At 47.1% G+C, this 24,437-nt stretch overlaps 1 protein-coding gene across 1 annotated transcript in view; it reads left to right on the top strand.

The window, feature by feature from the left end:
• The first annotated feature begins 6,399 nt into the window (after positions 1 to 6,399).
• TMEM212 (transmembrane protein 212) overlaps positions 6,400 to 24,437 on the top strand; it is a 39,519-nt gene continuing 21,481 nt past the window's right edge. Inside the window, exon 1 of the mRNA XM_053304604.1 lies at positions 6,400 to 6,568. Coding sequence (XP_053160579.1) covers positions 6,404 to 6,568 — 165 coding nt within the window. The 5' untranslated portion in view covers positions 6,400 to 6,403. The remainder of the gene's footprint in view (positions 6,569 to 24,437) is intronic.

The following is a 24,437-nucleotide window of genomic DNA, read 5'->3' on the forward strand; positions in this document are numbered from 1 at the left end:
GGCTGAGAGAGAAGTGACTGGCCCAGAGTCACCCAGCAAGTCTCATGGCTGAATGGGGATTTGAACTCGGTTCTCCCCGGTCCTAGTCCAGCACTCGAACCACTACACCACGCTGGCTCCTCTCCCAGTGGGAGTGACAGCTCCCTGCCCCCAGCAACGGCATGCTCCTCCACGCAGTGGGGTGTTGGGGGGTAAGCAGAAGGGGAACCCCCATTGCTGGAGACTTCCACTCCCCCACTGCTTCCCTCAGGGCTCTCTCTCTCTTTCACAGCCTCCCCACGCCACACACACACACACACACACATCCAGCACAGCAGCCCCAGGAGTGGCTGGCCAGCAGCTGAGGGGAGGCGAGTGAGGTGGCCCCAGAGAGCACCAAGGTGGCCCCAGAGGCAGGCGGGCACTGGTTCTTTGGACCCATGTGCCCCATTATAGCTCAGCCCCTGCCAAAGACTTTACGGTCTGAAGTGACTAAGCCAAATGCAGAGTATTTGATAAATAGAAGAGTCACTGAGGCTATTCACACGATGGGGTGAAATCGGGCTGCGGAGGCCAGCCCAGTTTCGCCCCATCGTGTGACCCACAGGGCGCGGCTGCGAGCTCGGTGGTTCCTAGGCGGGTCACTCACCTAACTACCCCTGCCCTAAAACCAGGTTTGCAGAGCGAGCGCTTGGCAACCCTGGTTTTAAAGATCATGAGTAGCTGCGGTGCGGCTCCGTGCCACGGTTACTCACAAGGAGACTCCCGGAGGGGAGGCAAAAAGCCGCCTCCCGGCTCCGGGGCTCTTGCCAGCATGCCCTGCGTGCTTGCACAGGGCATGCTGGAGCTTCCGGGGGCTGCACGCCCCCCGAGCTCCTCAGCCCCCACCGGCTCCATCACGGAGCCGGCAATCACGGAGCCGGCAATCACGGAGCCGGCCGCCCAGGGCTCCCTCCACGCTCACCCTCCAAACCACATCTCACTAATCGTGAGACCCAGCTCCCTGTCTCTGATATCCCAGGACTAATGAAGGAAGGAGAGCTGGTCTTGTGGTAGCAAGCATGAATGGCCCCCTTTGCTAAGCAGGGTCTGCCCTGCTTTGCATTTGAAAGGGAGACTACATATATGAGCACTGTCAGATAGTCAGTTAAGGGATGGGGCTGCTTTGGGAAGAGTGTCTGCTGCATGTTTCCATGCAGAAGGTTCCAAGCTCCTTCCCGGCATCTCCAAGATAGGGCTGAGAGAGATTCCTGCCTGCAACTTTGGAGAAGCCGCTGCCAGTCTGTGTAGACAATCCTGAGCTCAATGGACCAAGGTATATGACTCAGGATATGGCAGCTTCCTATGTTCCTATGATCCGGATTAGCCCTCTTCAGACATTATGAGAAGGGAACGCTATATGTGACCACAGCATCCTGAGAGCACAGCTGCAAACCCTGCCCTGGCATTGATGCACTCAGAAGCCTCACCCCAGAGCTGTCCATGCTCACAGCCGTCTCATCACACCCAAAGAAACAACTCTTCATGCTTACAATGTTTGTGTTTGCAAACGCTGTAAATGCAGACAGCATGGTGTGTGTGTGTGTGTGTGTGTGTGGTTTCTGAGTGTGTCAGCACCAAGGCAGAGCTTGTGGGTGTGCTTTTGGGTCACTGTACTAAAGCATAGTGTGCCCCCCCCGCCAAAGGCCAATGGTGCCATTAGGACTGGACTTTTGGGCACAAATCCGGAACTCCCATAGCTCTCCACCCCAACCCTAGTGTGTGTGTGTGTGTGTGTGTGTGTGTGTGTGTGTGTGTGTGTGTGTGTGAGCCCCTTGTTGGTCTCTGGAGGAGCGTGGAGAGTGCTTGAAAAAGTCCTCACCCTGAGTCATAGCACCAGCTTCCTTGTTCTTCCCCGCTTGCCGGAGAATCTGTTCAGGCTGAAAGGCAACAGGCAGCAGAGCTCTGGGTGAGCCATGGGTCAGAGGCTGTGCCAGATTCTCATCCTGCAGCCAGCCGAGACTACAACTCAACATAGCACATAGGAAGCTTCCATATACTGAGTCAGACCACTGGTCTATCTAGCTCAGTATTGTCTGCACAGACTGGCAGTGGCTTCTCCAAGGTTTCAGGCAGGAATCTCTCTCAACCCTATCTTGGAGATGCTGCCAGGGAGGGAACTTTAAACCTTCTGCTCTTCCCAGAGTGGCTCCATCCCCTGAGGGGAATATCTCACTGTGCTCACACTTCTAGTCTCCCTTTCAAATGCAACCAGGACAGACCCTAAGGGGACAAGTTATGCTTGCTACCACAAAACCAGCTCCTAGGCTCTCTTCTGGTGCTTCGAAGCATTGGGTTCCCGAAAGGCTGCTGCAGAACTTTCTGATATTTATGGCTCCAACCTGAACATATACAAGTTAGGCTAGTGGTTCCCGACCTGGGGGCCTCCAGCTGTTGATGAACTACAACTCCCATCAGCCCCAGCTACAATTTATTATGGCTGGGGATGATGGGAGTTGTAGTGAAACCACATCTGGAGGCCCCCAGGTTCAGAACCACTGGGTTAGGGCACACGTCCAGGGCAGGGTGATCGTCACTGAATGTGATGGAAGTTGTGGTCTTGTGGTAGCAAGCATGACTTGTCCCGTTAGCTAAGCAGGGTCCGCCTGGGTTGCATATGAATAGAAGACTAGAAGTGTGAGCACTGTAAGATATTCCCCTCAGGGGATGGAGCTGCTCTGGGAAGAGCTGAAGGTTTCAAGTTCCCTCCCTGGCTTCTCCAAGATAAGGCTGAGAGAGATTCCTGCCTGTAACCTTGGAGAAGCTGCTGCCAGTCTGTGAAGACAATACTGAGTTAGATAGACCAATGGTCTGATTCAGTATATGGCAGCTTCCTATGTTCCTATGCACGCTAAGCCATAACCTTGAGTTTAGCTTCTCTGGCCTTGAGTTTAGCTGGCCAGAGAACCCATTCTTCACTCTCATCTTCTGAATCTATTAATTTATCTTATTTTTTTCTATTTGAGCTGATTTGAGACCTTTTATTCATTGGGGGGGGGGCATAACAAGGGAGCCCCCCCCCGGGCCATTAGGTCCAGAGTCTGAAATCACCTAACTGCACCCCTGGCAAAGGAAGACAGAGCTCTGAATTCCAGCAAGTGTCGCTTTTCTCTGACAAGTTATTTTTGTCATAATTCTCTCCCACACAGCAGTTCAGGGTACAGGAGCCCTGTTCTCTGTTGCTTCTGGTCCATCTAGCTGGAATTTTACAAAGAGTGAATGAGAAAAGCTTCATCTGCTGAGCAAGGCCATTGGCAGTAAAACGAAAGCAAGCAAAAAAATTCCCTCAGAGACTCCCTTGACCAAACTTTTATATTTAATAACGATAGGTGAAGGTGATCGCAAGCAGAGGCAATATTTTTGTTTTCATTCTTTTCTGTCAGAATTATTGGCCTATTTGGACGCAAAGAATGTGGGATTTTCGTTTCAGCTCCGCTGTGCCTAATTGGAAACAATGCCTGCAGCTCCGCCAGCAAGTCAATAACTCTGTGTACACCAGGAAGTGGCTACTCCTCATGGGAAAAAGGGCCAAAGAGCTATTTAAAGAATAAATCAGTGGTGTTAAGGTGGAATCTATCTTAACTTCATGGCTTTACATGACTAATCCTAATTATTTGTAATTCAAGACTGCACAGCAGGTCAAGCCATCCTGACTGATCTTTGTATTTGTATTTTGTTTTCTGTTTCATCTGGAATTTACGTTAATCCTTTGGTAACTGAAGCTAAATTAAAATTATTGTGTTTTATATGTCACGGTGTATGATAAAAACTATTCCTGATGCTGATCTGCTATCCAAGAACCTATTTAATCACCGACCAATGATTTTCTTTCAGTTTAATTAGGTGAGATTTACTTTTATAAAATACCTTGGGCATAAATCATCCATGCCCACACAGGGAGGGGATCCCCATAGGAAGTCTGTGTAGCAATTCCTCCCTCAGCCTTCAGCCAGGAACATGGCCATTGCTGAGAACATATGCAGCTGCCATATACTGAGTCAGTTCACTTATGCATCTAGCTCGGCATTGTCTGTACACTGACTGGCAGTGGCTCTCTGGGGTTTCAAACTGAGGATTTCCCCAGCACTACCTGGAGATGCAGGGGATTGAACCTGGGACCTGCTGCGTGCAAAGCTAGTGCTCCACCACTGAGCTACAGCCGTAACATTTCCACAATTGAAGCTTTTCCCGAATCGAAGCATTACCTGAATCGAAGATAACTCTGAGCCTCTCCTCACGAGCAGTGAGACGGGCTAGAGGGCAGGCTGTAAGGGAAGTCGGCTTAAATGTACCCTCCCTGCAGACAAGCAATCCTTCCTTGGGTGGACGGATCGCCCACCCAGATGAGCACCAGCTCCTGCTGGTAGCTCCAAGGGTTGGGGTGCCAGGGCACATTGCCTCGCGTTGCCCCACCCCGGAACTCCAATAATGTACCGTGCAAGTGCATTGAGAAGGGTAGCTCCACAACCTTTAGACAGGTGTGGAGTTTAGAAGGGTGGCTCCACAGGTGGGTTTGCTGCCGTGGTGCCACTGGGATCAGGCGCGATTCTGGCGGTTAACACAAATGTGCAAAAGCCAGGCTGGGCTCCCTTAGCCCAGTTTTGCACTCGCGCAGGTGAATAGCCTCCCCGAATTTAAGATAACCCCCTTTAAGAGTAGAGTTAAATAGAGGTGATACCTGTATTTACTCAAAAGGAACAGGATTCTGAATTTAAGACAACTTCCTAATTTCTAATATCAAACAACCTTGAAACAAACCTAGTCTTGGATTCAGGTAAATACAGTATGAGTCTTTCATGCCTCACATCAGAGGCTTTTCTGTGTCCTTCTGAACCTCACTGCTCGTTTCTCCCCACACCGCTGATGGACAACCTACTTGTTGTGCTCCATGTGGAAGTAGCATGTGCACTCATGACCTGGCAGCCACTGAATGAAGAAGGAAATCATGTTCAGTGTACCCTCTAATAGGGATTCCCAGATGTAGTTGACTACAACTCCCAGAATACCTAGCTGCAATGGGTTTTGCTTGGGGATTATGGGAGTTGTAGACACAACAACATCTGGGAATCTTTGTTAGCGGGAACACTGATCATGTTCATAATTTTGGCTGGATGCCATGTGTTCCTTGCTGAACACCAGCAGAGCAAGGGATCAGGAAGGCTCAACAGACTCCATGAGAACATAAGAACAGCCCTGATGGATCAGGCCCAAGGCCTATCTAGTCCAGCATCCTGTTTCACACAGTGGCCCCACCAGATGTCTGGTAGGGATATGCAAACAGGTTCAGTTCGACTGTTCAGAGTCGAACTGAACCATCCCCTGTTCGGTCCAACCCCAGTCCAACCCCCCCCCCACTGTTTGGGGGGTTCACGGACTTTTTAAAAAACACATTTTTTTTTACTTACCCCCTTTGGGGGAGTTGCTGGAGGTGGGTGTGTGTGTCCACAGAAGTTCCCCCTCCCCCTGTGAGCCTTCATGCATGCCTATACCGGCCGTTTGGCTGGCTCTTTGGCCCATTCAGTCCTTCCCCCTCTGGCACAGCAGCCATTTTGGAGGCTGCTGCGCCTGCACAATTGGCTTCTACATGACAGTATAGGCATATATAGTATAGTATATATAGGCATGAAAGGAGGACGGTGGGGGGAGGGGGAACCTCTGCAGACCCCCCGCCACCTCCAACAACTCCCCCAAAGAGGGTAAGTAAATTTATATATAAATATATATATATATATATATATATATATATATATATATATATATATATATATATCTCCACGAACCCCACCAGACTGGACCGAATGGCGGGGAGGGTTTCGAAGGGGTGCTAGACCGAACTGGCCTAGTCCGGTTCGGGTCCGATCCAGACTCAAACCAAACCGGACCAGCAAGTTCTGTGCACACCCCTAATGTCTGGTGGGCCAGACATCTTTCTTGTTCATCAAGAACCTTGTCCCAAAGTTCTCAAACATGGGTCCCCAGATGCTCTTGGACTACAAATCCCTTCAGCCATCATTGCTGGGGATGATGAGAGTTCATCATCCAATAACATCTGGGGATCCAAGTTTGAGAGCCCTTACCCAATGGGGATTTCCTCTCACAGACACAGAGTTGTGCATGAGGGAGGGGTGGATCTTGCCAGTGAATGTGCTAGGTGATTTCTTTTCAGTACTTGGTATTTTCAGTGGGCATTATCTAAGCTATGCGGAGGTATGGTTCATCTGAGTAGGCAAACAATGAGAAAGCATCATGACTACAGTCTCCAGGATGCTTCTGTGTATAATGGTATGTGCCAACTCAGGATCTTATTGCAAAAAAAAGCAATGTAAATGTAAGTATACGGAGAGAGAGAGAGAGAGAGAGAGAGAGAGAGAGAGAGAGGTTCAACATGAAAACAAGAATCCTGTTTGTAGTCACTGGAAGAATACTGATTTCCTTTGGGATTATAAGTCTGATTTCTGGAATTATTGCCTTCTTTCCTGTTTTTTCCTATACGCCTTGGTTTGCTGGATGGAGTGTTCATATTGCTTCTCCCATCTGGAATGGAGCTTTGGTAGGCAAATCTAAAACAAAATACAACCAGGAAAAGCTATTAGTGCTTCTGCTTATTATCCTACTTGCTAATGTGTGTTCTGGAATCCTTAAAGATTCTAGAATGTTAGGAGTTGGTGGTGGAAATCCTTGCTGGTACTAATCAACATGCTGTTGAGCTTAGATATGCTGTTTTTGTGATGCAACCTTTCTGCATCACTGACATGGGGGGAGTGGGGTAAACAGAAATTAATTTCTATAAAATGAGATGCCAGGACATGTGTCTGTCTAAAAATGATTTCCTTGGCTCTGGAGGTCCTTCTTTCTGATCCTTAATATATGGCAGTGCAAACGCACTCTGCACTGGCTCAGGATCACAGGCATCTATTTTTACTCACTAGATTACAGGGTTGAAGCTAGGCAATGATAATAGATGCCTGGTCTGGGTCCTAGTCCAAATTAAGCCCTAGCAGCAAAGGAACTGCTATTCTACTTTATTCATACTTGACACGAGTGATTTGAGACTGTGTCCTAGAGCAGAGGTTCTCAACTTTGGTCCCTCAGATGTTGGACTACAACTCCCATCATCCCCAGCCACGATGGCTGAAGGAAGATGATAGGAGTTGTAGTCCAACAATCTCTGGGGACCCAGAGGTTTGAAAACCTTTGTTGTAGGGAAATCTGAGATTCCTTGGAAGCTTGATGAGAAGGTGGGTAATGTGTTGACAGCTTGTCTACATTGGTTGTGTTCCCCCTGAAAGATGCTGTTATAAGAGATTGTTGGGTATGTTCCCAGGCACATGCACAATGGGGCTGGGTTGATTGCAAGGCTTAACAGGCCTCGATGGCACCAGGACACACTGAGAGTACAGAACTCCAGGATCTACAGCCAGCATACTGGAATGCTGCAATAATATGCAAATCAATGTGGAAAACTTTCCCTGAAGGTAGGACAATTGGAAGTCATTGCCTTGTGCAAAACAACATGTTAAATAGAATCCTGTGGGGTTTGTTTTAACCCGAAGAAGCACAGGGCAGGCTGCATCCAAGTAGAAGAAGCATAGGCCAAGGGGTCCCACATGTTGCTTTCAAGCAAAAAAATCACCCTCTCCAACAGGGACAGACAGCTCTTTTATGAGGCAAATTGAGGCAGTCGCCTTAGGTGGCAGATTATTGGGATGCCAGCAGGGCCACGAGATGCCCCCCTCCACTGTTGCCATAGGAGGAGACCTGGTCTTGTGGTAGCAAGCATGAATTGTCCCCTTTGCTAAGCAGGGTCTGCCCTGGTTGTATTTGAATGGGAGACTCCATGCGAGCTCTATAAAGGTATTACCCCTAGGGGATGGGGCCACTCTGGGAAGAGCACCTGCCTGCTTGCACGCAGAAGGTCCCAAGTTCCCTCCCTGGCATCTCCAAGACAGGGCTGAGAGAGATTCCTGCCTGCAACCTCGGAGAAGCCGCTGCCAGTCTGTGTAGACAATAATGAGCTAGATGGACCAATGGTCTGACTCACTATAAGGCAGCTTCCTATGTTCCTATGAACAGCTCTTGGAGATCAGTGTGGCCCCCTTTGCAAGGAGTGCCTCTCCTAACATCCCTTGCAAAGCTTGCAAGAAGCATGAGGAGAGAAGTGGAGGCTGCAGGCAAGCTTCCTTCCTCCCTGTCTCCTGTGCCACTTTCAAAACTTGCAGGGAAGGGAGCTGGTCCCCATTAGGGTTGTTGGGCAAGGCAACATTTGATGCCTTGCCTAGGGCATCACAATGTGTTGGGTCATTTCCGCTCCCCAAACTGATTGTTAATCTTCAGGGGAAATATGGGGTTCCCCGTACCTTTCCCTTTATGGAGGAAAGGGCAGCTAGGGCAGGGCAATTTTGAGCTGGGAAAGGTCTGGGGAAGAAGGGGTTAAGCAGTCTCTTCCCATGCTTCCTTCTTCCCCTCAGACACAGCCTGTCTCCGACTGCTTTGGGCTTTAAAAAAGAATGAGGAAAGAATGACAGAACTCCATGTACCATGCAGTTTGAGCCTCCAGTGAATAGCTTGGGGAAACTGAAGAAGGAGCAGCTATTTCCTACTTCACGTTGAACAAAAGCTGAAACCATTTTAATTTCTGCAAGAACGAAAACAGGCAAAAACGCCACGATTAGCATTCACAACATGAGGAAACAACAGTTTTGCTGCATCATTCTTGGAGGCAGGAGGCTGGAGTTGAGGGAGAACTGTTTCAAATCTGCAAGTCAGCTCTCGTTCCCATCAGAGTTAAGAGTCTTCCAAAGGCTGTAGTGCAGAATTCGCTGGGGACCCAAGAGGGACGTGAACTTTGCACAGAAAAATATACCTATTTGTATATGCAGTGCAATGCAGTGCTGCAGGAGCAATGGAGTGCTCCTGCAGCTGGCTGTTACATCAGTGAATGAACCATTTCCTTATTGGCCTGCAATTTTCCAGATGTGTTGGTGAGAGGAAGCCCTGTGAAAAATTCTCACAGGGTTGTGTCAGCTGACTCAATGAGCCATTGTTTGTCAAAAGAGTATGGGCAACTGAGGGCCAAGCGATACATTGGGGCAGTACAAACTATCAGCATTAGGCCAAACGATACATTCGGGCAGTTCACACGATCAGCATTAGGCCAAACAATACATTTTGGCAGTACAAATGATCAGCATTAGGCCAAACGATAAATACGGGCAGTTCACATGATCAGCATTAGGCCAAACGATACGTTAGGGCAGTACAAACAATCAGCATTAGGCCAAAAGATACATTCGGGCAGTTCACATGATCAGCATTAGGCCAAATGATACAGTAAGGCAGTACAAACAATCAGCATTAGGCCAAACGATACATTCGGGCAATTCACACAATCAACATTAGGAGAACCCTCCTATCCTAATACAGGAAATCTGCACATCCTGATTTTTGAGGCAGAGAGCTTGATTGTCAGTCAAAGCGCAGCTGGGTAGGATGAGCTCACTCTACGTTGCCTGCCTGCTTCAGCCCTCTGGGTGCACCAGTACCCGAGGCTGGAAATTCCACCTTCCCTGGGTTGGCCAGCTCAGACCTAAAAAGGAAAGGAAAGCCTTGCTGGATCTGGCCAAGGGCTCATCGAGTCCAGCATCCTGAATCATACAGTGGCCTGCCAGGCACATCGGGGAAACCCACGTGGGGGAAAGTGGGCAACCACCCCCTTCCATCTTCAGATTCTGAATGAGGTGGGAAGAAAAACCGCCCTACCCAGCTGGGACTTAGCTCACAATCAAGCTCCCCACCACTGGCCTTGTTTTTAACATGATCGGAGATCGGGAGCATGCAGAGCTCCAAAATTAGGGTAGATGGCTTCCACTACCCGAATACACATCATATGAACTGTCCTATTATGTTACTAACACGCTTGGCCCGGACATGTGTAGTTCTTTCAGGGGGCAGGATTCAGATTGTGACCCCGACAGAGGAGGGAGCTTCTACCCATGCCCCCACTGCAGTTCCAATCCAGATGTGCAGCCCAGAAAGATTAAGCATGTCTGGGTCAAGTGATGCACTCAGTTATGCACTTGATATTGGCTTCTGGCTTTGTGATATCCCAGTATCAATTGTTTTTATTATTTATTAATTTAACAACAACAACAACAACTAGCTGGGTCGGGCACAGAGCATCTGCGTCTCTGGCTGGCCCAGCCACCAGCACTGTTCTCCCACCCACACACTGGTATGTCCGGCTTTTTGGCCGGCCGCTCCCCCCACCACTGCCTGCTTCTTGCCCCCCTCCCCACGCTTTCTGATGGGCTAGCTGGCCGGCCTGCTTCTTCTCCCCCCCACCCCATGCTTTATGGCTTGCAGGCTGGCTGGAAAGCTGGCCCACCACCTCCTCCCGGCGGGTGGCTGGGCCAGGCCAGTCCACCACCGCCTCCTCCAGCCAAGCCAGGGCCAGCCCAGCCCACCGAGGCCTCCTCCAGTTAAGCCAGGGACAGGCCGGCCCGCTGCCACCTCAGCCCGCCACCATTGTCTCCCGTCCCCGTCACTATCTCCCAGGCAGCTGCTATGGGCACGTTTAGGAGAATTAAATATATAGATGATGATGATGATGGTGATGATGATGATGGTGATGATGATGATACAGTTTTTCAATGCAAATGTTCTCAAAGTGATTTACATAGGAAAAAGAGAGAAGATGGTTGGTTTGTTTATTTAAAATATTTACAGTATCCCAGTACAATACTGCTCAGAGTGGCCCATAGAGATGATAAAACAATAAAACAGATAAATCAATACAAACTTAATAAAATTCAGTTAAAACTGAGAACCAGTTAAATCAGAGAGCTAGTCTTGTAGTAGCAAGCATGACTTGTCCCCTTAGATAAGCAGGGTTCACCCTGGTTGTATTTGAATGGGAGACTTGATGTGTGAGCACTGTAAGATATTCCCCTCAGGGGATGGAGATGCTCTGGGAAGAACAGAAGGTTTCAAGTTCCCTCCCTGGCAGCATCTCCAAAATAGGGCTGAGAGAGATTCCTGCCTGCAACCTTGGAGAAGCCACTGCCAGTGTGTGAACACAATACTGAGCCAGATGGACCTATGGTCTGAATCAGTATATGGCAGCTTCCTGTGTTCCTAGATTTATAGATTACAAACTTACCGGAACAGAAAAGGAATAAAAACTGAACAGCCTCTCGACCAAGTTAGGTTTTCAATTGTTTCTTAAAAACCCAGAGGGAGGGAGCATGTCTGGGTGCGCATTTCAAAGCAGAGGAGCCACAGGTGAAAAGGCCCTTTCTTTAGTCCCCACCAACCAGATCTCAGGCAATAGTGGAGCCTGTTACAATATTTATATTTATATTTATAAGGTAGGCACCAGCAACAGCCACTGGAGGGAAGCTGTACAAGGACTGAACAGATACAGCTGCTCTTCCCCTTTTCAACGTATAGTGAATCACCACTTTGAAAGGTGTCTTTTTGCCCAGTTATTGGGGGACCCAAACAATTCTGAATTTCTGGGTGAGGGGGAGAGATACAATGGTTCAGATTTATCTGAAAATGCCACTCTCTGATCTGGAAGTCCCCCTTCCCTCTAATTACTGATCTGCTGATACTCACAGTAAGCACTCATTCCTGTTGGAGATCCAGCTCCTGATGGCTGGCATCTACCATAATGACCACTAGGGGCATCCTCCTCCTTCCCAGAATGCTTCCAGGTCTCTCTCTGAGCACCATGCTTCTATAGCTCTCTCTTTGACCACTATGTAGCCAGTGGTTAGATATAGGTCTTTCCTATCATTATGCATTTCTGAATAAAGTAGATTAGTTTAATCTTAAATCGATCTCCATGCTTACCATTTACAAGCTGTTGCCCTTACAACCTGCTGTAATGGGTGAGCTCCTGAAAAAGCTCTACTATATACGTAATTACCCCCAAGAATTACAAGGTAAATGCACTCTGTACTTAGCTTGGGAGTCTCTCTCTGACTCTTACAACATCCCTACTAACTGGGCCAAGAAGCACCAAAAGTCGTAGAAACAAGGGCGTCCTCAAGACATTTTCCGGGGGCAGGGGGACAAAGCCAGCAATCCAATGCCCCCCTCCCTGGGAGTATGCTATGCCCCATTGAATTGAATGGAAACTGGCTCAATCTGGCAGGAGGAGGGAGCAACTGCCCCCTCTTGCCCCCCGCCCTGCAATGTGTAGAAAAAAGCTGTAGGCAGCAAGAGGGCTCAGCAGCACCCCCTCCCAGGGCTGTCCTCCTGTCCTTAAAATTGGATTCCGAATGGAAACAAGCAGATCTGCAGCCTTCATGTCTGCTTTGGGCTCAAGTCAAGAAAGGAAGAGCTATCCATAACGGTGCAGGTCCTTTTTGTCCCCAATCATGGCACAGAGGTCAATGGTTCTCCAGTTAGGGTTGGAGACAATCACGTCTCCAAGACAGACCTGGAGCTTCCAGGAAACTGCAGCAATCTCCCGGTTTCTGTTGAAAAACAATTCCTGTAGACGTTAATGGCTTCATAATGGGAGAAAAGACTGGAGAGAAAACCATCTCCAGCAACAGCTTCTGTCGGAGTGGGCAGCCCTATTCCCTAGTGAGTCACAGTCCTGAACAATTTGTCCAGCTGGTAATGCTGTCTTAGATGAGCTGTCAGGCTCCTGGAGGGACTGGAGTGCAGATTTCTTGGCTCAGCCCTCCCAGTCGGTTCAAATAACAGTTCAGATAGCAGCAGCTGCTTTCTCCTTGTCCCTGCCCAGGTCCAGCAGGGCACAGCAGGAGTGAGAGCTAGAGCCAAGAGAAGCTTGGCAGGGGAGCTGTTGCACCAGCAAAGGGCCTTTAAACGTTATTTATTTATTTTTACATTTTCTTTATTCATTTATTTATCAAATTTGTACACCGCCCCAAACTTTCATCTCTGGGTAGTTAACAATAGCATAAGACAAGGTTAAAACATATACAAAAACTAAAAACAATTTAAAAATTTAAAAATAAACCAGAAATTAAAACCTAAAAATTTAGGAAGCTGAGAAAGCTTGGGCAAAAAGATGGGTTTTCAGGTGTTTTTTGAAAATTGCCAGAGATGGGGAGGATTGAACCTCAGCAGGGAGCACATTCCACAATCTTGGGGCAGCGACCAAGAAGACCCGTATCTGTGTAGCCACCAAACGAGTTGGCGGTAACTGGAGACGAACCTCCTCAGATTACCTCAGTGGGCGGTGGGGCTCGTAGTGATACCCTGTTCTTCCTCTGTGGAGCCCAGAGCAGTGTACACAACAACCCCGCAAGGTAGGTTATACTGAGAGATAAGTGACTAGCCCAGAGCCACCAAGTGATATTCACAGCTGGACTGGGATTTGAACTCTGGTCTCCCCAGTCCTAGTCCAACACTCTAACCCAGAGGTTCCCAACCTGTGGTGTTCCAGATGTTGCTGAACTGCAACTCCCATCATCCCCAGCCACAATTTTTTTGTGGCTAGAGATGATGGGAGTTGCAATCCAGCAACATCTGGAGTACCAGGTTGGGAACCCCTGCTCTAACCCCTACACCACGCTGACTCGATAGGTTAGGTTAGGCTCTAAATGAGACGTGTATCAGAAGGTCAGGAGCCTTGACTCTTCTGGAACTTCAGAATGGCCCCGGTCTGTGACAAATGCTTGAAATGGCTTCCCTCTCTTCCAGGATTGCCAAAATTGGGACACAAGGTAGGGGGTGGCGGGGAGACAGGGACTCTTAGGGCAGTGCCACTTAGGGGCGGGACTTGGCCCCAGGTGGCAAGAGTGCAAGCTTACCGGTGGTCGTGGCATGGCTGCCACTGTGTGGGAACAGTGCAGTGGGGATGGCGGCGAGAGCTCCATGCCCACCTCCCAAACCATGGCAGGTGAGGTTGCGACAGGTGGTGGGTTGTGGGTAGGCGAGCGCGTGCTGGAAGCAGGTGGAGAGACAGCGGTGAAGAAGCTCCTCCCTCGGTCTGCCTTCCTCCCATATGAGGCCTGAAATTGGCTTGTTCTGCCTCATTTGGGAGGAAGGCGGGCCGAGGGAGCAGCTTCTTTGCTGCTGTCTCTCCACCAGCTTCTAGTGTGCTCACTCACCCGCCCGCCACCCTCCACAACCTCACCTGTCATGGTTTGGGAGGTGGACGCGGAGCTCTTGCCACCATCCCCACAGTGCTGCCACCACACAGTGGCAGCTTTAACAGTAAAACAAAAGCACAACGTTAAAAATGCAGGAGGAATTGAGTCGTGAATGGGACGAGCATTTTCCCCCAGGAAATAGGGCATCCCACACAATGTGGGACAGTTGGAAACCCTACTCTCCTCACAAGTAAGTTGACTAGGTGATAGACCTTGAGCTGCACAGTGGATACTCCATCCCTGGTGCTGGAGTTCTTCTTGTGCCCTGCATTGCCTCTGCTCCGGGAATGTATGGATGATGGACAGAGTTCTGGGCCCTGGGGATGGGGCAGCGATGCAGGAGGGGTTGGACTTGAAGACCTCCAAGATCCCTTCCAACTTCTATGATTCTCTGGATATCCCCATCCCCCGCCCCCAATATTTTTCACAATATCATGCCATTCAATATTATCATGCCATTCAGGATTGCTTGCAATAGTCACCTGGAAACTGATGCCGGTTCCTGGAGATTCCAGGCCAATCCTGCAGGCCTAGCAACTATAAGAGCAGCTCCCCCAGCTAGGGGTGTGCATGAACCAACTCCAGTGGCTCGGTTTGAGATTGAGCCAAACTCAACTGGACTGCCAAGTTGGACTGTTCTCTGGTTCGGCCTGAGTGCCAAACCGGCTGAACCAGCTTGGAACTGGTGTGGCACTTCACAGGGGGATAAAGGGGAATCTGGTGAGGATTCCACTTTACAAGCAAGGGGGGAACCCTGCCTACCTAAAAAAATCCTAATCGGGGTGGGCGAGAGGGCACCTGCAATCTGAGGGCATGGCAGTGCAGCTCCTCCTCCCTAGACCGGGCCCGGTGCTCCAGCATGGCCCAGTTCCGGCCTCCATGCATGCCGGGAAGTATGCATTAGAATTCTGCACTGAGTATCGGGCCCGGCCTGGGGAGGAGAAGCCTCGCTGCCGCTGCCACCTACTCAGATTACAGGTGCCCTCTCACCCAACACTATTGGGATTTTTATTTTAGGTAGGCAGGGTTCCCCCCTTGCTTGTAAAGTGTAATCCACAATAAAGTGTAAAGATTCCCCTTTACAAGCATGCCCCTGAACCACCAATTCCGAACTGGTTTGTTCAAACCAGGGCTGGTTTGGCTCAAACTCAGACTGGTGACCTGTTTTTGGAATCCGGTTCAGTTCAAGTCTGAACCAGTCAAACCGGGCCAGTTCTATTCAAACTAGGTTTGAAAAGAATGCATTCTGCACACCCCTAACTCCAGCCTCCACTGGCCACCATGGATGGCCTATAGCAGAAGGAAGAAAAAATGGCACCACTCTCCCCCCACCCCATTCCCTTTGTGGCAATGCTGAAATGTTGAGATGGATTTGAAACACCCAGCCAAATCCCTGGCTGCTGGCCTGTAGTTTATAACACCATTATGAGCTCTGGGTTTGATTATTGTGTGTGGCCTCTTGCTATGGTGTTGCCCGAAGGCAATGCCTGGTCAGAATGCCAGGGATCTGACAAAGGAATCCAATATTCCATAATGGCTGAGAGAAAGACCAGTTTATATTTCTTACCATGAGCTCATCGTTGGGAGATGGCTCTGGTATATCCTAGAATGTGGAGAAGCAAAAAGAAAAGAAAAAGGGGAAAAAAGTGACTCATCTTTTCCCACCCACCCCCAAACAAGGATGTGTGTGTATATATTAAGAAAGAACAGTCAGGCAGTTTCTGAGTGAGACAGACTGAGATTGAAGGGGGAAGCTGAGAGAGAATGAGCTGAAAGCTGATGGAAGGCACCTTAAGGTACAGGGATCTCTCTTTAGCATCTGAGGTTACCTGCGGCTGCTTGTCGGAGTTCACTGCTATCCAACTCCACCTTATGCCCCTTTCCAGCTCCCAGACGAGTGGAGCAGCTGGACTTACCCACTGCCATGGCCAGGAGTAAGCATGAGACCCGTGAACGGCTTTCGTCCTGCTGCATCTCATAATATTAGAACCCAGAGGTCATCCCTTGAAGTTAAATGCTAAGAGATTCAGTACAGACAAACAGAAATACTTCTTCACACAACATATCATTGTGCTGAATGGGAGACATAGTGAGCACTGTAAGAAATTCCCCTCAGGGAATGGGGCCACTCTGAGAACAGCACCTGCATGCTTGCATGCAAAAGGTCCCAAGTTCCTTCCCCAGCGTCTCCTAGATAGGGCTGAGAGAGACTCCTGCCTGTAACCCTGGATCCACTGCCAGTCTGTGTAGACAATACTGAGCTAGGGCACTTTCCAGATTACAGTGTCACTACAGTGACAACAGTGTCACTATGGATCTGCTAAGTGTGCTTCTGTACTTCCTGTGTTGTGACACCACAGTCCCTGCACTGACAAGAAGGTGACATTCACATTTCCGATACCTTATTTCGGATTTTATCTTTACATTATAGTGCTACAGTGTTGCAAGTCTGTTGCAGAAAAATAGCTGCATTTTCCACTTGCAGGAATTTGAGAATCTGGAGATTGTTTTCAATACAATCCTGCCAAGCCAAAGCATTTTACCCCTGTTGTAGTGTGTAATCTGGAAAGTGCCTGGTTGGACCAATGTGAGATCTTTTGTGCAAAGGAATTTGAGGACAGATTGAAGACATGACCGAAGTTGTGAACACGGAGGCCTCTTTCAGAGAAAGCAGCATTTCATTGATATTGAGTAATGGATGACGATCCACTACCATGTTGGATTTCACAAATATATGCACATGGAAAGTGTACCATTTGATTTTCATACAAGAACAATGGGAGAGACCCATTCTGATGAATCAATGGGCTCTATGATGTAAGCATGATGTAGTCTTGAAAGCTCCTCTTTAAGTGTTTGGCACAATGCTATGGGTATGTTCCTCACTTCATGTTGTACAGATATGGCATTTGCCTTTCTCTGAATTGTATATTTGAAATGTATGGCAGTGCCAGGAGGATCAGCAAATACATAAGTAGGAGTGCTGGTCTTGTGGTAGCAAGCATGACTTATCCCATTAGCTAAGCAGGGTCCATCCTGGTTGCATATGAATGGGAGACTACATGTGAGCACTGTAAGATATTCCCCTCAGGGGATGGAGCCGCTCTGAGAAGAGCATCTAGGCTCCAAGTTCCCTCCCTGGTATCTCCAAGATAGGGCTGAGAGAGATTCCTGCCTGCAACCTTGGAGAAGTCACTGCCAATCTGTGAAGACAATACTGAGCTAGCTAGACCAATAGTATGACTCAGTATATGGCATCTTCCTATGTTCCTATCTGAGAAATCAGCAATCATATCAGCATACGGATGCTCCATCATCTGTAATTCAGATTCTATGCTATTTGGGTCTAACACCATCTGTAGGTCTTTCTGCTGTTTCCAGCCCAATATTGAGACTCCTTTTTGTGACACGTACACTTTCCCTTCTGCAGTACGTCATTTGTATTCCAGGATAGCAGTGAAATATCCAATTATGGCAATAGGGAAACCTCCACATCCCCATGGGTGGAGGCAGAGCTGATGTAGTGAGGGGTTCCTTGTGAAGTAGATGGGAAATGATAGCGTGCAGAGAACCAGAACCAGCCATCATGAACACAGCATCACCATTACATTTTACTTGACATCGTGGAGAAACAGGCTCTGACTCTCACACTTAAACACTGTCAGGAAGTGGTTCATCTACCTCATCCTTATCATTTATTGAATCAATAATGAAGTGGACAGCAGACCTCCAAACCTTAGTGAAGTGTTCCGTTTTCTTGTACCGGTTGCAAGTGACCTTCCATGCACAACAAAAATGGTTTTTGGAAAGGCGGGTTTAGTCTCTTTGGTTATGAGGGATGGTTTCAATTCAAGCTGGAAACGAGCTGTGTTGTTGCATAAATTTTCTCTTTCTGGCCTTTCCGTAGAGGATTTGCATACTGTAGGAATTGAGCTGGCCATGAAGTTAGTTAAGCAACGTGTGCTGGATCTAGAAATTCAACAAGAAGTTGCATGGATCAAGCATGGTTTATACTTAGAGAGTCAAGCTACTAATTTAAAACCTGCTAAGTATTTTGATGTGGTGCTTGTTCCTAAATTTAGACGAGCTCTCACTTTAACACGATTAAATGTTCTTCCCACAGCAGTACTGGAAGGCAGATTTAAGGGAGTTCCTCTATCTTTACGACTTTTCCCATGTGGTAAAGGGGTTATAGAATCCACCTCACATGTTATCCTTCATTGTGATTTTTATAGTGAACCCCGTTTAGGACTTATATCTCCCATGTTAGATAATTTGCCTGGCCGGTCAGATGAATTTTATTTAAATTATTTTTTAACTAATCTGTCATGGCCAGATTCTGTTATATTATTTGTAAAATGCGTACTGTTTTATTGTAAGCGTTTGCTGTGTTGGGAATTCTCTCTGGTAAGAGATACCCTTCTATTACAGCAGAGTGCACTGAGGCACAACACAGCGGAGTCTGCCTAGGCATGCGTGTATGCCGAGAGTAAAAGAAACTTGGAGCCAGTTCATAGTTTCAAATCAATATAAGGAGTCTTTATTGGTGAACTCCATTCTAGATAGGAAAGTGGAGAGATGGGATCTCTAATCTAGCTAGCTAGCTAGCTGGATGCAGAGGGATGGTTTCTGCATCTCTGCACACATGGTGCAGGGAGACAGGAGCATGGGTGTTGCAAGGGAGAAGAAAAGGGGAAGAGGAAGCGGCAGGAAGGAAGGAAGTCCCTGATAGTAGCAATCTACATATCAAAGGGATAGTGTCAGAGCAGTAGAGAAGGGATGGCCAATGTCTGGACACCTCTAGCCCTCTGACTCACTAATCTGTCCCCCTCTGTCATTGAGACATGAGACAGCACAGAGTCCTTCACTTCCAACATGCTGGTCAGTGACCGTATAAACTTATCTATCTATCTTTCTTTCTATCTATCTATCTACAGTGAGCAAAACTGGCTTGGTGGGAAGAGTCTCCACATCAGTAGCAGTGCTAGCTCCTCCTTTCTTGTGCTTCTATTTCTTGGGGTAGTGTCATATGAGAAGATTGGGATTGGAGGCTATAAACTGAACAACCTGGATTTAAGGAAGTTGGTTTTGGGGTACCAAAGATTGGGATCTGGCATAGTGAAGAGCATTTTTTACCCTCCTAGCCATCTCTATAACTTTATCCAAGTTAAGTTTCCCTTCCAATAACAGTTTTCCATGCAGTTTGGAGCAGTTTGTTTTCATAACAATCTGATCCCTGATCAGTAAAGTTGGCAAACTCACAGGTTACACTTAAGGCATGCAATGCTGTGATATAGTGACTGATATATTCATCAGGCAGCTGGAATCTAGAATAGAACTTGTAACGTTCAGCAATCACATTCAAAGTAGGGTTGAAATGATCATCTAAGGCTTGAAGAGCAGCTTCATAAGGGTTGGCTTCCAAGTTGGTAGGAAATAGCAAATGAGTATACATTATTTGGCCTTCAGGTCCCTGGCAGTGAAGTAATATAGCCTTTTGCTTTGCTAGAATAAAATCAGGGGTCTGTATAGAGAGGAAGTAATTGCAGAAATAAGGCTTCCATTATTTCCAGGGAAGAGCTGGTTCTCCTGGGGTGGACAAGGGGAAAAAACCACACGTGATGGGGGATTTGAGCCAAGCTGCATCCCGTGAACAACAGAGTCCAGGATTGATAAGGAAAAAGTACCTTCTGGGGTTGTGCAGGTCATGAAGCTGGAGAAACAATCAGCAGGATAAATAGTAGAATGCACTGCAGCAGTTCAGGAATGCAGTGCAATGAAGCTGCAGGAACCTTCACAAGCTTTGCAGGCTCACACGCATAACTGGTTCAAAATCTCATCACCAATTTTTTTTAATAGCTGATTCCTGTGTAAACACAGAGCAATCTTATCTTTAACTAACCTCTATTCAGAAACAACTCCATGTTTATCCTTTTCCTTCTCCTCCCTTTCCTTTCTGACTCCACCTCCCACCCTCCACTCTCTACACTAGGGATTCTCAACGTTGGGTCCTCAGAGGTTATTGGACTTCAATTCCCATAATCCCCAGCCCCAGTGGCCTTCAGTTGGGGATTATGGGAGCTGAAGTACAATAACATCTGGGGACCCAACGTTGAGAATCCCTACACGATCCCCACAGGGACAAACTTCTAATTAATAATAATAATAATAATAATTCGATTTCTATACCGCCCTTCCAAAAATGGCTCAGGGCGGTTTACACAGAGAAACAACAAACAAATAAGATGGAATCCTGTCCCCAAAGGGCTCACATTCTAAAAAGAAATATAAGATAGATAATTAACATAAGATAAGATAATTAACAAAACATAAAACATTGCTAGACGAAATACACCTAACTTGTTTATTTGTAAATAAACCACATATTACTGAGACTCCATGAGCTTTCAGTGACCTCTCCTCCCAAGGAAGCCAGAATCTGGTTAGCATTGTCTGCCTTGAATGTCTCACTGCTCCAAGAGGCGAGAAGAGCCCATAACACTATTGTGCAAATCTCACATTAAGAGTTGAAAACAAAATGGCAGCATCTGGGAAAAAAACTTGTAAAAGTTTGGGAAAGAAAGTAAGATTCCTTGCCAGAGTATTTGAAGCAATGTGGAAAATGATCACCTAATAGCACAATCTGGCTGGAACTGGCCCAGCAAGGATGAAATAATTTCTCCCCAATTCCACTCCACTTCTCTTTGTTCCCTCTACCACATGTGTGAATTGAAGGAGTCTCCATTGGAAAAGCAGATTGCAAATGGGGTTTGGCCCTGTTTGCATGCTGCAATGGCTCATCGCAGTGCTCTTATTTTTGTAAAATTGTTTTTTCTGGCTTGAAACTCTCTCAGATCCTTTGCAGGCTTTAAAAAAAATTATTTATTTGTTATTTTTTGCCTGTTAAATTTTGCCAGCAGCCACTCGTGACTCCAGAGGGTTCTGCTTTTGTTCATGAGATTTTTTTTTAATGGTGTGGTGATGCCAAGATTAGAATTTCAGGCTTAATCTCCTAAGAAATCTATTCAAACTCCTATTTTGTTGTTGCTGCAAATTGCCATGAAAGTGAAAAGCTGGGTCTTAAAACAACGAAGAACTGACAAAAGCTGAAAACAAATCATACAACTCACTGGTTCCCAAACTGGGAGGCTCCAGATGTTGCTGAACTACAGCTCCCATCATCCCCAGCCAAAGCTGGGGCAGTTCAGCAACATCTGGAGCCTCCCAGATTGGGAACCACTGATACAACTGCATCAAAGTTCAGGGTTTTGGTAGGGCAAATGTAGAAAAGCAAAGAGAATCCCAGACCCTACTGTCTTCAGGTCTCCTGCACAACTGGCATAGGCAATTTATTTTATTTTATTTAAAATGACTGACATTTTGCATAGCTTCCAGTAGATGTGGTAAGCACCACGGGAGCTGTATGCTCTTTTCAAAAAAAGCATGTGCACCATTGCGCAAGAGCACTCTTGAGCAAACGCTGGAATTGTGCAGATGCGGTTGCATGATCTACGGCCCTTGGAAATCATGGCTGTACATTGTGCAACTGTCCTTGTATAATTCTAGTGTTTGTGGAACAGAGCTCCTGTGCAATTGCATGAATGCTTTTTTTGAAAGAGGCACAGCAGCTCCCACAGTGCTAACAATGCCCACAGGAAGCTGCACAGAACGTCAGCCAATATTTATACCCCATACCATCACAAAACATTCCAGAGCAGCTTACAACAGTTAAAACTAACAATAACACAATAAAGCCATCAGCAATAAAAACAAATCTTTCTACAAGCCTGCCTGAATAAAACTGTCTTCACTAAAGCAGGAGAGAGAAGGAGTCGACTGAGCCTCTTATAAGAGAGCATTCCAAAGGGAGGGGGCCACCACAAAGAAAGCCCTGCTCCCACATGGCCAACAAACAAACCTCCACTGAAGGTAGAACATGCAGGAGGCCCTCTCTGTCAGTTCCATGTGCTGGGCAGATTCATGTGAGAAGACGATTCTTCAGTGCCCTGGTCCTAGACGATCAGGGGCAAATCTAGGGTAGGGCAGGCAGGGCACGTGCCCCAGGCGCCACTTGAAGGGGGGTGCCATTTTGTAAAATTAAATTTTTTTAAAATGGTTGCCGAAAACAAAATGGCCGCTGTGCATGGTCAATGGCCTCTGTGAGGCCCTAGGCCATGCCAGGCCTCGCAGAGGCCATTTGAGCATGCACGGTGGCCATTTTGTTTCCAGCAGCCATTTCCCCCCAAAAAAGATTATTTTTAAAAATGGCCACCGCACATGCTCAAATGGTCCCTGTGAGGCCCTAGAGGCCAGTGGGGGGAGGGGAACCTTTGCAGACCTCCCCCCCCAGCCTTTAGGAAGCCCCCTGAAGGGGCTACAGGTAAAAAAATTAATATAATATAAGACTGTACACATATTCAGGTTGGCACTATGTACAGGGAATCAGGGCTTGTGAATACTGAGCTGAAGCTTATGAGCTAGGATTGTATTCATTTGCTCTTACTTTGCTTCTTGTGATAAGTGAGTTAAATGTGATGTCTTAATAATATGGCTATTAATGGTGAGTTTGTCTTTGAATCAGTGTGAAATCCTTAATATTAAGGCCCACTGGGAGTTTCTTGCTCTTTTTCTCTCATTTTAACTGTCTTTCTGAAAGGCTAGAATATATTCCAAGCAGTGACACAGTTTACTCTGCATATCCTTTAATTATTTTCCAGAGTCTCTGGGAAAAGTCAAATTCTCCATTTAATTCTAAAACTTATGTAATAGTGATGCTACAATGCATAGTAGAGAATTAGACAGGCACTTCTGTTTAGTTTTCCAAGTACACCTCCACATAGTATTTGGGTATTTCATGAGCCCCAGCATACTGACATTTGTAGTTTTCCAGCCCTTTTTGGTCTGGCTATGTCCACTGCTAAATAGTTTTTGAAATATTAAAAGATTAACGAGGCTTGATTTGTATTTTTCAGTTGATATTATGGTAAAGTTATCTGAAAGATGGGTGTCAGATGTTTGGACAGTGGGCGCAATTTCAGTGCTTGCCCTAGGCACTATTTCCCCTAGATACGCCTCTGCAAACGATGAAGCATTTTAAAGCTCATCACTAGCACTTTGAATTGCATCCAGAAACACACTGGTAACCACTGCTGCCACAAGAATAGTGTTATACATTCTGTGACTTTTGACCCTGTCAGGAGTCTTGCTGTGCATTTGAGACTAGTTGAAGCTTCCAGAGGGTCTTGATTTGTACAGGTGGCCCTCATTATCTGCGGCCCCAAGCACCCATGGTTTTGCATATCCACAGTTGGGTCATAAGGACCCAGTTTCTTTATTCATGGAGCGAAAATATGGGTGATTTCATCTATCTGCAGTTCTTGAGTGGCTGGAAATGATGTCTGATGTCACTTCCTACCACCATTTTGTAGTGTGGAGTCATTTTGTAGCTCTTTTCTAAAAAAAAAAAACCATCAAAAAAGAACAAACATAACAGATCTGGAAATTGGGGGGGGGGCATTGTTGAAGAGCTGGAGAGCAAGGTAAAGTAAAGTTAAAGTTGTGCCGTCGAGTCTGTGTCAACTCCTGTGGTTTTTCTTTGGTAGAATACAGGAGGGGTTTACCATTGCCATCTCCCGTGCAGTATGAGATGATGCCTTTCAGCATCACCTATATCGCTGCTGCCCAATATAGGTGTTCTGCATAGTCTGGGAAACATACCAGCGGGGATTCGAACCGGCAACCTCTTCCTCTCTAGGCAAGTTACTTCCTCGCTGCACCATTAGGCAAGGTACTGTGCTTATTTCTGCTTTCTCTTGTATTGTCAGCACTCTTCAGTGTGCTTAGGAACCTAAGTCCCCAATCCCCATAGGGTTAAGGTCACTTTATTACAATTTCATTATCTGCGGAAATACATGGGAACAGAACTCCTGAAAATGAAGAGGGTCTCTTGTAAATCCAACCAAGATGTAACAAGAGTATTGGTCACTCTAACCAGGTCTGACTGGTCTAAGGATGGACACAGCTGGCACACCAGCTAAAGCTGGGCAAAAGCTCCCCCACAGGGGTGTAGCAAGGTTGGACTGGGCCCAGAGACAAGATTTTAAAATGACCCCCCCCACACTGAAGCTCAGCTCATGAAGTAAAGAAATCTTAAATGAGGCTGAATAGTGGTAACAAAAAGCATAGTAAAATTTATATACATAGGGGGATGTGTGTGTGTGTATAAATATAAAAATTGTGGATGATGCAAGTCATTGAATGGTACTAGAGAAAGACATGCTGTTCTGG

Source organism: Hemicordylus capensis, chromosome 3 (assembly GCF_027244095.1).
Source record: "Hemicordylus capensis ecotype Gifberg chromosome 3, rHemCap1.1.pri, whole genome shotgun sequence".
NCBI lineage: Eukaryota > Metazoa > Chordata > Lepidosauria > Squamata > Cordylidae > Hemicordylus > Hemicordylus capensis.